The sequence below is a fragment of the Oryzias melastigma genome, linkage group LG6, assembly GCF_002922805.2.
Source record: "Oryzias melastigma strain HK-1 linkage group LG6, ASM292280v2, whole genome shotgun sequence".
NCBI lineage: Eukaryota > Metazoa > Chordata > Actinopteri > Beloniformes > Adrianichthyidae > Oryzias > Oryzias melastigma.
Genome location: NC_050517.1, coordinates 7,472,805 through 7,487,544, shown reverse-complemented (window position 1 = coordinate 7,487,544; position 14,740 = coordinate 7,472,805). Strand labels below are relative to the sequence as shown.

Here is a 14,740-nt window from a genome sequence, read left to right as displayed (position 1 = left end):
GCAGAATGTGGAAAAAGACGAGGGTTTACCTTCAATAATAAATTATCAGAAATAAATGTTTAAAAAAACTGAACTGCACTTTAAAATGTTCTAGTCACACAAACATGCACATTTACCAGTAGATTATATAAAACTACATTTTAGGACAGTTTTATGTCAAACATCTAAAAACCATTTAAATTCTTAAGAGACTCTTGAACTGTTTCATGTCTAAGTATGGAGGAACTCACTGCTGAGGTGAAGGAGGTCTTCTCCCTGAGGTTCACCTGTCATCCTTTGGAGGTTTGATTTCTAACTATCCCAGATACACGTTTGTGTTCTTGGGCAAAAGTCTCTCTGTTGGGTTTGGTGGTGTAGATCTTCCTCCATCAGTGCGAAAGCACTTCAACAGGAAACCGCAACACAAGCTAACTCCATTTAGCTTAATGGGTGAGGTAGAGCGGTCGACCGCTGATCGGAAGATCGCAGGTTTGGTTCCTGCCCAGACCTGTTCCCACCTGTGTTGAAGTGTCATTTGGCAAGACGCTGAACCAAACATTACTCCTGGTGGTTACAAGTTGGCACCAGTGTTACAGTGAAGCTGCCATCAGTGTGTGAATGTGAGGGTGTGAATGAATGGGACTGTGACTGTAAAAGCCCAGTTTATACTTCAGTCTTTGCATCAATCGTATCCACAATTGCACGGCTGAGTCCAGGGGTCTGTAACCTGAGGTTCCAGATCCACATGTGGCTCTTTTATCTCTCTGGCCAAACATAAACTAATAGTTGATTTAATAGTTGATTAGTTGTTACTTTATATGGAGTCAGAGTGTAGTAAAGTTGAAAGTTATAATGGAATTCTGCTTGCTTTTTGGGCTATTTTGAAAATTATTAGGATTTTTTAGGCTAATTTGGAGTTTAGCTAATTCAGCTATATGCTAGCTATTTTAGCTAATTTAAGCTATTTTTCTTTTTAGGCTATTTTAGAGTTTAGCTAATATTTCAGCTACATGCTAGCTATTTTGGCTAATTGAGTTTTTTTTTTTTTTTTAGATAATTTGTCATTAACTAACATTTTAGCTGGCTATCAGTTTCAGCGTTTTCAGCTATTAACTTCAGTGTTTTTAGATATCAATTTCAGCATCTTCAGCAGCCAAATTCAGTTTACTTAGACTTGGACTTAGACTTAGACTCAGACTTATTGATCCCTTTGGGACGGCACCCTTAAGCTACATGTTAGCGTATTCCCAATACCTGTTACTCCCAACTTTGTTTGTAACATGTAAAAGGAAACGCAGTCCAAAACTAAAACACGTTCACCCAAGAATAAATTCATGCATAAGGTGATACGGCTCTTAAGCGCAGAAAATATTTTATTTTCCATTTTAAAACCAAAATGTCTTTTAGTTAATCAAGAACTCCTTATTCTACCAGGAGAAGAATTTGTGTCTGCATGTTATTATTTTGAGAGTTTCCTGTTCAGGTGAAATAATAAGAAAATAAACAAACTGGAGCCAAAGTTAACCATATTATCACAGCAGAGCACCTGTGACCCCACTGTCTGCCAGAAGGGTTCATGTAGAAAAGTGTGTGGGCTGATCTTGTCATCTGATCCTCCAGTGTTGTCGGTCGTGTGTTCAGGAGTGTGGGAGCCACTGTGGCATCCTGTACTCACCTCTCATCTCCCCCCGCCGGGGAAGTCTGTTTGTGTACACGTTTGATGTACATGTGCCGACTGATCGACCAGGGTCTGAGTGCTTCATGCCTCATGAAGTGGAGAAATCCGGATTTTTCTGCCCGTAACACAAACAAACATGTCCCCTGACATTATGAAGGGCACTGCATGCATGGAAGTGTTGTTACGTAAAACAGAGTGGATGATCAAACACACACATCTACACCTGATCCTGTTTAAACCGTAGAAACTGCTTCAAACAAACAGACGAGCACTTTTTCTAAGTCTGTCAGGTAGATGGTAATAGACTAAATTGTGAGACCCAGCTGATGGTTAAACCACATACTACTTTCCTAGATTTTTGTCTTTTAGTTCACAAAAAGAGGGTTTGTAAGGTTCAACATCTTCATCCAGAGTCTTCATCAGTGTTTGAAGGTCATTTGGATCCACGGCTGTACTAAACTTTAAAAGCTTTTTTCTTTCAATGATGGTGGTATCCTCTAACAAGATCGTTTTTATCAATATTTGATAGAATATCAATGCTTTATTGCAGTAGTCTCAACCTTTTTCTGGCACGCACAAGTCCAAAGCTATACACAAATCCTAAATTACGCATAAATCAAGAATTACCCACGCACAAATAGAGTTATTTCTCGCCACAGTCACAAACCCCCACAACCAGCATACATTGAGCAAAGAAGTTCTCATCCCTATTTCTCTGTTTCTGAAGTCTACTAAGTTCATTCAAGTTTTTCCTTTCATGAGGTTTTTAAGAGTTCTCCTATGAAATATACATTATGTTCTCACTCCGAGGAGAACACCATCTATCCTCAAGTTAGTGCAGGCAAACAAAGTTGCATGCCTTCCTTTGGACATGATGTTGGTATCATGTTTTTCCATTTAGTTAACATAATTTATTAGCACTTTTTATGAATTAAAAATAGGATTGTGAAATGTTCCATCTCTCCAACAACTGCGTGTTTTAACAACTTTAAACTATTCATGTGGGGTACAGTTCACTATAAACTAGATCAGACTGCATGTAATAATAATGTATTTTTCTCTGTAAGGAAAAATTAAATTGAGACTATTGACGGCTGGTGCAGCAGCTCAAACAGATCTGCGTTCAACAACAGTTTGGTTCTCCTAAGTAAAAAGGCCGATAACGAGTGTTGTCAGTTGTTGAACCTCATGATGATCTGTGTCATTATTGATCAATGTTTTAACATTCATTGACTTAACGTCGTTTCATCCAATCTGATGGAATGTGACCCGTGTTATGTTAATTACTGATCCTTCAGCATAAAAGCTCTAAATCATTCATGAGCCGCTCCAGATGCTCAGCGCCTACCGGCTGTTTCAGCTGCTGGAGGTTTAACTGTGTGAATGATGACACAGGGAGGATCACATATGAGTGGGAGAATGGAGTCACAGGGATACCCCGCACCTGAGTGGCTTCTTGACCACTTTCAGGAGCAAACACAGAAGAGGTCTTGGGGCAGAAGAAACCACACAAACCTGAACCCGAGTCGTGACTGGAAACCCGATAGCTAAGGTTAATATATCTTAGCCTCACCTAAACTCTGAAAAGAAACTGCTGCTTCTGCACCGCACACATTGTTATGACACTTCAGTTTTACTAGTTCTAGTTTTATAAACCAACCTAAGCTTGAAAAGGGAAAAAAACGTGTGACAGCTTTTAAATAGCAGTGTTTTGGCTGCTTCTACGATGTTATTTCATACTTTTTTAACTTGTGAAAAGAGATTTTGGTAGTTACTGTATGTTCTGTAAGTTAGATGGTTCTTATTGTCAAAAATATTCATACAAAGTGAACCACAGTTCTTTTCTTTGGGTTTCACCAGAGTTCAGGTGAGCTTTCACAGCTGCCAAACCAGGAGGGCTGTCGGAGTGAACCAACTCTGGATCAGACCAGGACCAAAACTGAACTCTTGTCAGTGATCGAACTGAAGAATCTGCAGCATTTCACAATTTAAAAAAGACTTTCTCTGCTAGGTTAACAAAGACGTTTTGTAGGTTGAGGTCATAAATGTGTTTTTTTCTCTTTGAAATTAAGCTGTACAGTTGAGGCAGCATAGAGCAGTATGTAAGTCTGTAGTTTTCTGTACAGCAGGGGAGTCGAACTCAATCACACAGGGGACTAAAATCCAAAACACACCTTAGGCCACAGGAAGGAGAGGATAAACATTTATTAAACACTCTAAAACAAAAATTTTAAAGCTTTAAAAACGTAATTTTTTAGCATAATTATGAACTAGATGTATAGTATTCCCTGTGATAATGCTAGTGTGAATGCTGTAAGCTGGATTTGGCCGCTGAAGATGCTGAAATTGATAGCTGAAAACACTGAAGCTCATAGCCACTAAAATATTAGCTAAATGCCAAATTAGCCTAAAAAAAACTTAGGTTAGCCAAAATATATAGCATGTAGCTGTAAAAATTTACGCACTTCGCGGAAGCAACCGTCTTCCGTGAAGGTTCAGGCCTCTTTCTCACAATACACACTTCGTCGGGTATTATCCCTTACATATTTTAATCTCCATAAAAATATATTTTGTCAAAATTATACAAGTTAAAAATAAGCACAAGTTAACATTGGCCCATTAAAAACGATAAACTAAAATGATCTAGAGGGCCGGATCTGGCCTTCAGGCCTAGACTTTGACACTTGCTGTACAGAATAATATCCTTGAGCACCAGAACTAGGTCATATTCATTTAAAAGATGCTTTAATAGTATTTTTACAAATTGACATACTCGTGTCAAAAAGCTGACAGATCCACCAACAGTCCAGGAATAATAAATGTAAAACTCAAAACAAATGAATCCTTAATTCTGTATTAATCTGTGCACACAGCACCATTTCCTGAGCATCCACATTCGTGGCATTGCCCTTTATTAACAGTATGTGTTTGAAAGTGTTAGCTTAAATCTCACCTTTTCTATTCACAGATCTGTCGTTGAACGAGGGTCACAGGATGTGACGTGTTTCCAGGTCATATCTCAAATCTGATGCTTTGTCCTGTTTTCAAAAGGCAGTGACACTTGATGAAAAATGAAAAGTGCTCCGAACAGAACTTCATGCTCAATCAGCTCTTTTATTTCTCTTCTGGAAGGTCACAGAGGTGTGGTGCATTCATGCCTCCATTGCTTAAACATTTGCACTTGTTAGCTTGTGTTTACCTTTCTATAAAACCAGCAAGTTGTGGCTGTAATTCATTCATTTACAGTCCTGTGTGAGTGCTTTGAGGCTGACCCTCTGAGAAGTTAAAACAACACAGTGTGAAAAGGGTTTTGTATAATCCACTGATACTTTCAATCCTAAATGACAGACTTAAAGCAGCAAATTTACACTTGACAATTTGAATAATTTTATAAAACCATACCACCATAGCGTCAATTACAAAACATCTCATGTTACAAACATCTGCACTTCAACCAAACCAAACCTTCAAATGCTTTTTTTTCTAAAGACGGACTATAGTAAAAATTTTAATACAATTTTAGCTTTGATACTTTTTGTACTACACATCTACAAGCCCTTTTTGTCAGTAAGAATTAGGAAAGAGGCATAGAAGAAGACCAGAGAAGAGGGTTCAAGGATGTCATCATCCACATTCTGATAGTGGTTGATGTTTGCGGCCAGAATCCAGAGGAAAATATAGATGGAGGATTTGCATTGGTGACCCCTAAAGGGAGGAGCCAAGAGGGGAAGAAGGGCATATGGACTCATATGGACTCAGCTGTGTGACGTATTTCCGGTTTCGAATAAAACCGCTTATTTGCTTCCGGTTGTGGCTAACTATATTAGTGGACTTAGCAAATCTCTGTGTACTTCCCCTGGTATTGGTTTATTTTCGTTATTTCTAACATAGTATGTGAGTTTGTCATTATGTGTTTACACAATGACATCCAAAAAGGCAAAGTTTTCCTTCCTGAAACACCAAATCACTCAGTGCTCACAAACCACTATTATGTACTGTATGATCAAATGACTTCTGTGGATGAAACATAGCTCTGTTAGAACATTTAAAACCTGTTCAACAGAACCTTTATGTGTTAACAAACTTTGAAGTGACTTTCGGATTACTGATCCTACTCTCAGCTGATGATGAGGAGCTTTCGCCTTCTTCATGGAGCGATATCAGTGTCGGCTAACTGGCAGCTTCACCTGTGTCAAGACGTTTAGGAAAGGAATCGCGTCTCAGACTGCTTCTACCTGACACTGAAAATTATATTAACACAGGTTTAGAAACACTCGGCTGTGGAGTAGCTGAAACACAACTAACGGGGCATAAAGATAAAGACAGTGTTAGTTAGACGCGTCTTTCATGCTAGTTAGCATTAGCCCAAATGAGATACTGGAGCCTGATTCAAAATACTGCAGTCAGTTCTGAACTTTTTTTCTTGGCTGCACGGACCTGGAGGAAAAGTTAAGGTTAGGACTACGGTTCCGGTTCGTGTTAATGCTCCAAATGGTTCCTGATCGCAGATGCATCTACAGGTGTGTGATAGCTAGTGGGACTTAATTAAGTACTGCGACCAGTAACAACATTTAGCTTTAGATTCACATAAAATATGTGAAACAATGCAGGAATCTGCATCTTGGCTGCACCTATTCCATGACGCAAACAGGAATTTCCATACGTGCAAATACCATTACCTTTGAAGTTTGCTATTTAAGACGACAAATACAATTTAAATCCTTTTTGCATTTTATTTTAAAGTATTTTGCTAGAAAAATGAACAATGCGCCTAACATCGTTATAGTGACTCCTGGTAGCTCCAAAAAACATCTTTTAAAGTCCAAATACTCCACTATTTCCACATAAACAATAGCCCACTGAACCAACCGGAAGTAGGTCCTGCATATACCCCATTGCCACCTACAGTAGGGGTTCAGGGGGGCACAGGTTTATACTTTTGGAGTAGATTGTGAGAGTGATGTGTAAAAACAAACCAAATCAAATAAAAATGTAGCATGTATTGTCTTTTATGCCAGTTTGAACCGAGCTTGTGTGGTTAGCATAGCCAAAATCATCAACATTGAGTACTCGAGTACAACTTGAGTACTTGAGTACAACTTGCACTCAGAAATGTGCATGTGAGGAACATCAGATGTCACATGTGTCAAGGCCCGGGGGCCGGATCGGGCCCTCTAGATCATTTTATTTTATTGTTATTAATAGTCCAATGTTATCTTGCGTTTATTTCTAACGTAATAATTTTGACAAAATATGTTTTTATAGAGAGTAAGATATTAAAAATTATCTAAGGTTTAAGTTTATTTTTTTCTTGAATAATATTCCTGTATTTTTATTATTCATAATTATGTTAAAAAGTTACAGTTGTAAACTTAAAAATTATCATTCTGCTAGCTTTTTGGTCTATTTTGGCATTTACTAAGATTTTTAAGGAGTTTTTTGTGTTTAGCTAATATTTCAGCTACACGCTAGCTGTTTTAATTATTTTTTGTTGTTCCGTTTTTTAGGCTTTTTGGAGTTTAGTGAATATTTCAGGTACATTCTTGCTGTTTTAGCTAATTTAGGATTTTTTGTTGTTTTTCAGGCTGTTTTGGAGTTGAGCTAACATTTACACACTAGCTGCTTTGGCTAATTTAGGGTTTTTCTGTTTTTTAACCTATTTTAAAGTTTAGCTATTTTATTCAACTACATGCTAGCTGTTTTGTCTAACCAAAGGTTTATTATTGTGTTTTTTTTGGCCAATTTAGCATTTAGTTGATATTTTAGCTGGCTATCAGCTTCAGCGTTTCCAGCTATCAGCTTCTGTGTTTTTGCTATCAGTTTCAGCATCTTCAGCTATCAGCACTAGCATCTTTAGCAGCCAAATTCATCCTACAGCTTTTACACTAGCATTATCACAGGTAATGCTGTATTTCTAGTTCATAGTTATGTTAAAAACTTACAGTTTTAAAAATGTAGTTTTAGAGTGTTCAAAAAATGTTTATCCTGTTCGGTCCATGACCTAAGGTGTGTTTTGGATTTTCCCCCCTGTGCGATTGAGTTTGACACCCCTGCTTTAGATAAACTGTCATGCTAGAGTTCTTCAGTAACTTCCCATCAGCCATATCTCAGATCCTATCTGTGCCGCCTTAGTGTGAACATCTGCTGAGCACAGGATGAGGGAGCAGCGGGGCTGTAAACTCTGCTGGTCTGTGACTCCTTTGTCTCAGCTTGTGAAGGGCAGAAATTGCCAGTGAGTTGTCAGATTGGTGTATTTTGGCTAAGCAAGCAGACAGGTAGGGAAGGGAGCTTTGACAGAGCACCAGAAAGAGAGACTGTTTTTGCTTTCCCACAGGAAACTCAATGAAGGGCCGTTTTGTTTCTTTTTTTTCCTTCTTTTTTGGCTTCCTTATCTCCCTCTTCCTTCCTGCTGTCACCTGTGCTTGAGTTCAGCCCTCACCTCCACCTATTGTCTCCTTAGCATACAGTGTGCCGATTGTGAGTGAAGTCGGCTTCTTTTTTACTGAAATGATCTCACATCTTAACCCTTTAACACCGGAGCTCCAGTGTTTGTGTTCTTTAACATACTGTAACTTATCAACCGTTAACACCATCATTCCAGTGGATTGTGCCGCTTTTCCCCTTCAGAATCTACTGGAAGATGTGGGAAAATGTGGGTTCACAAAGATCAGGACTTGAAGTGACAGTCCGACATGGAGGTGGGAGTGTGATGATGATGACATATTTAAAATATCAAACTCTAATGTTAAGAGCTTTGGCTCTACTGCAGGGATTTTGATCTAAAAATGTTTAAACTTGAGAAATAGTTTTAGATGTGAAGAAAGGAAAATGTAAGGATTAGTATTTCTTGGTGTGGGTTTAATCAGATCTTCAACAGTCTAAAGGTCAATCTTAAACTTTGTGAGCACTTTTAGAAGTCACTTTGTTATTGAAAAAGCAGTTTCCAGTGACTTGCGCCAAGCTTGTGGCTCTCAGGACTGTCCGGGGCGCTGGTGTCGGGTGTCTCTGTTCTGAAGGGTCAGAAAGAGCTGAGTAACTGAGCCCACTGGCTGAGTCACAGCAGAAAATGTCTTTACTGGGGCTGTCTGTGCGCCTCTCCTTTGTCCCTCATTTTGCTCCTGAACATACATTATTTATGGAGGCTGTTTGCTAAAGGAGACGTTTTTCTGCCGGGTTTTCTGTGTTTGCATCACTTTAAGATTTTTACATCTTCACTTGAGTCATGTAGGTATTTTCCTCCTTCTCCGCTGTGTGCATTCTGCCACGCAGCCTCTAAGACGCAGAAGGAACCTGAGCTCAGACCACCTGACTGATGGTACCTGGATAAGACCTGTTCATTACTGTACAATACACAGAGGACACCCCCGAGTCTTCAAGTACCGACTATCCAACAGGTGAAGTTCACCACCATGAAGGAAGAGATCTTTCGTTTCACAGATGATGGCGGAAGCAACAACTTCCTGCTCAAAACTGCTCTTAATCTGAAAAATTCCTATCGATGTCATGAGAGCGCTGCCAGCTAAAGCTAACCTCTGAAGTTTGCTTCATAAAAATAAAATGTCCGGAGCTGACATAGTTTCTAAAATGTTTCAGTAATTTACCTACTTTTTAATTATCCAAAGAAATTCAAATGAAATATGACAAAAATAGTGAATAGAAAAGTTAAATGGTAAAGACAAACAAGCAAAAGTAAAGTTGGAAAATATAGTTAATTTATTGTAAATATTTCAACAAATGTTATAACAGCTAAAAGTGTCTCAAATTCAACTGCTTTTTTAGAATATATTTTTGTATTACGCTGCCAACAAAAATACAGCAAATGTTAATAATATTAGCATTACAATGCTGATTAAATTATTTATAAATTGTTTAAAAATGTAGAATTTAAAGAAGTGCTTGTAATCTATATTTAAAATAATTTATGGAGATAAGATCCTAAAATGTCATGTCCTTTTTGCAACATATTCCATGAGGATGGAGCTGTAAAAAGCCCTTTTCCCCTAACATGTCCTTGAAAAAATATAACCCTTTGATGACTGCATTCATTTCCAGCCATAAATAAAATATTTCACATGTTTTTGCGTACTATATTTGCTCTTTTAAAGAACATTTGGAACCAAAGTGGTTTGATGGGGTTAAAAAGGAAATCAAAATAATGAAATGAGATGCAGAAATCTGATACATAATTGATTCTCTCTGTAATGTGCTCCAAAAATAAACTTGCATTGCCTACTAGAATTTAGGGCCGGGAATCGATTCAAAAAATTTAAACTAATTAATCGCAATCCTGGAAAATATTAATCGCGATTCATCGCATTTTTTTTTTTTACAGTATTTGCTAATCACTTATTATCTGCAGATAATCACAATATGAAATCACACACAAAATTTTACATTTAGAATGTTTATTTTAACACTTTTTATCCGAGGGCCTAAAACTCCGTTTTGGTCTGTATTTTAATTTGAAAGACTACCTGTTTATAAGGTATCATTTTAATCAGCACAACCTCTCCTATGTGACACTACCTTTATTTAGTCATTTTTCATGTTATATTCACACACTAAACATAAAATCATGCAAAAACAAAACATTCTGTCTGGAAAAATGGGTTTCATTTTGCTGTGGAAACCCCAAAAATGTTCAACAAACTGTTTTTAAAACAGAATGAAAGTTTTAGGTGTAATTTTATAAAAACAACAAGAATAAAATTTGTCAACAAACTAATCAACATGTTTTTGAATAAAAATACAGAAATAATCCAGGTGAAATTCACAGACTACTTTGGGTCACATATATGAACAGTTTCTGTTGATAGAAGGTCGTAGACCTCCCAGCTCCATGATGAGACCTTTCGTATGCGGATGTTCTTCAGACCGCCCAAAAAGTAAGAATTTCTCTCCTAAGAGCACTGCTGTCCATTTGATATTTTTCCTGGAATTCTGTTTTTCTTTTTTTTTTTTTGCATCTTTTCATTTTTTCTCATAAATTTTCCTTTTTGTTTCGTGAAAAATAAGGACGTTTTTTGGAGAGGTTTGATCCAGCTGGATGTCAGGTGTTCTGCCCGGCTGTAACCTGCTCTCAGGTGGAGGCGTGTCTGTCCTCTCTAAACCGCTCGCCTATCCTGACAGCAGGACTTTCGGGGTGAACCGCTGAGTTTATTTAAGACTCATTGATGTAGAAAATGAATGTCTGTCCCAATCCCAAATAAAATAATAATCGGTTCCTCTTTGTTGGATTCTAATAGCAGACTGCCCCCCCCCCACACACACACACACCCACCCCATAGCAGCTACTGCTCTATATTACAGCCATCAGATTGCCAAAAGCAAAAGTGTTGGCAGGAAAGAGCTGCACTTCTTGATGCTAGTGCGGTTGATGCAGATTAAAGAGGGAAGTAGAGTTTCTATTGAAGGAAAAGTGCAGAAGAACCAGAGGAGGACCTCAGAGTTTGAACATGTGCAGTTAGAAGAATTTTACAAACTGTAACATGTCAAAAAACCTCAAGTCCAGCATCATGTTGGCTTCAACTTTCATAAAACTACCAGTTTAATTGGTCTAAAATGTAGCAAACAAATGGCCTTCATCATAAATACAAAAAGACAAGATTAACGGAACAGAAAGAAACTCTGTCTCAGTGACGATGGTGTGAGGACTGGAGAACCATCAGCTGGAGTTTGACTGGACGACGTTTACCGGCTGTTTCATTCTCCGTCAGCGGCTGCCGCCTGTCTCCAACCACATGCGGCTAAAGCTACCATAGCTAACCTGCTCAGACTAATCTCTTCTCACTCTGACAGAAACACAATCGAGACAAACGACAGCGACTCGAGCAGCCCGGAGAAAAGCATTTTCCCACAGACGGCGTCTCTACTTCTGTCTGGAACAGTTTCTCGCTCATTCTGATGTTTTAATCCAGCAGAGGAGCTCTCCGTGGGGTGAAAGCTGTCTGACAACCACAAAAAAACACCAAAGGACAAAAAAAAACAGTCACATGTGGGAAAGTTTTTCTCATTTCTGCAGAGAAGGAGCTCAAAAAGGATCATTTGAACAAAGTCACTAACAGAAACAAAAAGAGGAGTATGAAACTATTGAACACATTTACATTTGTATCCCAATTCTCTTGTTTACTTTAAATGATTAAAATACATCAAATCCTTTTTTATGGAGCTAAGTTGGGGCCAATATTATTTGAAACACAAATAGAGCAAATTGAGAAAAATTTTGGTCTTTGGCCTAAAAAAGGTAAAAACCTTTTACTATTCTAAAATAAACTCAATTATTTTCAGCTTCAAATGTTCTGTTTTTTAGGTTTCAAAACTCAGAATTTCCATGTTAAATCTTTTTTTTCAGTTTCAACTATTTTTGGGTTTAGAATCTGAACATTTCAGTTTCAAAACTTTTGACTTGTTGGGGCGGGGCTAACAAAGGACCAATCAAAATCGATGATGGTGGTAACTTCCGTCCCAGTGCATTCACTGACCCTGAGAACTATGATAGTTACGGTCAGAAAATGGCTGTTTAGTCTGTGCTATCATAGTGTGAAGTTGTCCCAAAATGGCTGTAAAAAGCAGTTTTATCGCGTACAAATTGCGCGTCCAAAACGCTGTTGTAGTCTGTTCAAAGCACCATTTTATCGTTACATGCAGGCATTGAAAACGTCCTTAAGCTTGCATAGAAGGGCTAAAACACTTCACAAGCTCTAGTTGTCTCCCCAACCTAATAGCTAGTTCTCTTGCACTTTTTCTCATGCAGGAAATGTGAGTTTGAGCCTCACAATAAACAGCAGTTCCTTTATGTTTGCTATCTTTTTCTTCAGCTGACTTTTAGCAACATTGTGATTTTAATGGTACTTCATGTTCCTTTTTTGATCTTCCTCTTCTTTTTCTTTTTTGTTTTTACAAGTCTATATTACATTAATATATACCAGCCCATACTGTTTATATTTTCAAAAAAATGACTGATGACTGACTGTGTGATCTTTGTTGTTCTAATCGTGTATTTGAGTTTTTGTGAATGTGGTCTTGATTTGTCAAATCTTTTCCTTTTTGTTCTTTCAGAGAGCTGTCTCTCCGTCATCAGAGCAGCATTCCGGTCGGGAATACCAGAGAGTCTCAGCTGATCTGAGGGTTCATGAATGTGATTGTTAGACACTACAACAGTGCAGAGTGTCGTGTGTTTTTTTTATTCCTTTATGGTTTTAAACTGCCTGTTTTTGAATAGAAACTCACAAATCTACTTAAAAAAGGCTTTTTCTGTTCCCTCTTTCAGGCTTTCGTGCTCCTGCGTTGTAGCTACAAATAAAATATTGATCTTGCTTTCCTTGGAGTCATCTCAGTGATTTATGAGTGTGTTTGTACCTTTTCTGCAGCTTTTCTTAAATTGGACATGCAAAGATGTCAGATCCCACCGAGGAGGGGCTTTTCATCCCAGTAGGAGCTTCAATCAAACTCTCCACAGAGAGGACGTGCAGCTCGCTGTCGGTCTGATCTATGCGGCTGCGTGGACAAGTCTGCTTAAACTGGGTCACTGGGGTCTTGTCTGTTAGGTGTCTGCAGACTCTGCACATCTACGGTCGGCATGTGGAGGTATCAGCAGGAGCTGCTTTGAGACCAGAATTCTGTGTTTGAAACTGGAAATAAAAAGTTTGATGACGCACAAAGTTATAACTATGACTTCTGTTGCCGCTCCTGCAGAGTCTAGAAGATCCTTCTCTGCAGTCTTTGTTCAGAAGATGGTGGAGAGTCATTTGTGCTTTCATAATGACAAACTGCAATGACGAATTCATCATAAATGTACTGTGAGACACATTTAAGAAACACAAGTTGAATTCTGGGATGTCGGCTTGTTTTCCTCTCATAGTAAAGCCAAAAACTTTCCCTCAGGCTAATAAATCTGGAGGATTTCTAAAGGTCTTTGAAGCAATAACAGCTTTTTGAGGATCAGCATTAAGATAAAAATTACTAGATAGGATTTTTAATTCAACAAATTTCCCGTTAAATACATAATAAAGCAGTCCTTGGCATTTAAAAGAGAAAACCAAGTTTGATGGTTTAATAAATGTAAGAACGTTTAAGTCACATAAATCCTACATGTGTTTTTAAAAACCTTTTGTCTTCATGGATTCTTTTTTGTTTCTGGATTTGCTAAACCTTTTTTATTAATCTGTTGATTTTTTTCATTAGTAAATGATCTGTTGAATCACAAACGGGCTTCAGTCCTCCTTTATGTTCTAGAAGGTGGAAAAGCTCCAAATCACCTGTAAATCCACACGTCTCCACGGTGATGTCTGCTGGTTTTGTGTGACGACCGTGAAGCCGTGATTTAGTATCAATCTGTGCCAAGACAGAAAACACACTCGACTGGATTCTGGGTGAGCGCAGTCGGCTGCAACAAGCACAAACAGGCCGTCTGCCCGGGGATTGTGGGAAAGTGCTCCCTTCTCCGATAAGCTCCGGACTCTTGTTTGCAGATTGAAATGTTTCAGTAGTCACCAATTAAAAGCTGAGGAATGTACGCCTGCCCCCCCCTGACCTGGCAGCGGTTTGACCCAGCAGCTCAGGATCAAAGGCGACCTGCTCGGCCGAGGGGGGGGGGGCATACCTGTGCTCACTTAGGCTGCACGCTTTGTGTAATCAGCAGTCAGTGCGGGGCAAACATTAAACCTCTGCAGACGTTTCGTCATTATTTGTTTACAGAAAACAAAGTGTTTTGAAGTTCTCCTGATGGATGTGATGAAGGAGGAGCTTATTCAATAAAGTTCATGTTGCTCTGTTTTAATGGTCCAGATAATTTGTTGAAAGGATTAAAGGCCTTTCATGTGAAATCTCCTGCAGAAAATAGCTGAGGAATGACAAATGCGCACAGGGAGACGTATTATTAGACGCATTACTTTAGAGGTGGAGGGTCGGGTCCTTCTTGATTTATACATGAAGGTTCAGAAAGCTCCAACAGCTGCAGCGCTCTTAGTCACAGCTGAGGTCATGCACTGTTGAGTCACTGAAGGACTCTTTGTGAGCACTTTATTTTATCTGGAGAGCCCACCTGAGCTGCAACAGGTAAGTCTTTCTGAAAATCCCCCACAG

The 14,740-nt window shown here is 38.6% G+C and overlaps 1 protein-coding gene across 4 annotated transcripts in view; it reads left to right on the top strand.

Moving 5' to 3' along the window:
- Nucleotides 1-13,439, top strand: part of si:ch211-266k8.4 (TBC1 domain family member 10A) — a 55,434-nt gene extending 41,995 nt beyond the window's left edge. For 3 of the 4 annotated variants that reach the window (XM_024264243.2, XM_024264242.2, XM_024264247.2), the window contains one exon: nucleotides 12,716-12,976. In XM_024264243.2, the coding sequence (XP_024120011.1) occupies nucleotides 12,716-12,782 (67 nt within the window). In that variant the 3' untranslated portion in view covers nucleotides 12,783-12,976. Of the gene's footprint in view, nucleotides 1-12,715; nucleotides 12,977-13,026 lie in introns of those variants that run through there. The other variant, XM_024264244.2, reaches the window with a different exon arrangement.
- Nucleotides 13,440-14,740: the final 1,301 nt, after the last annotated feature.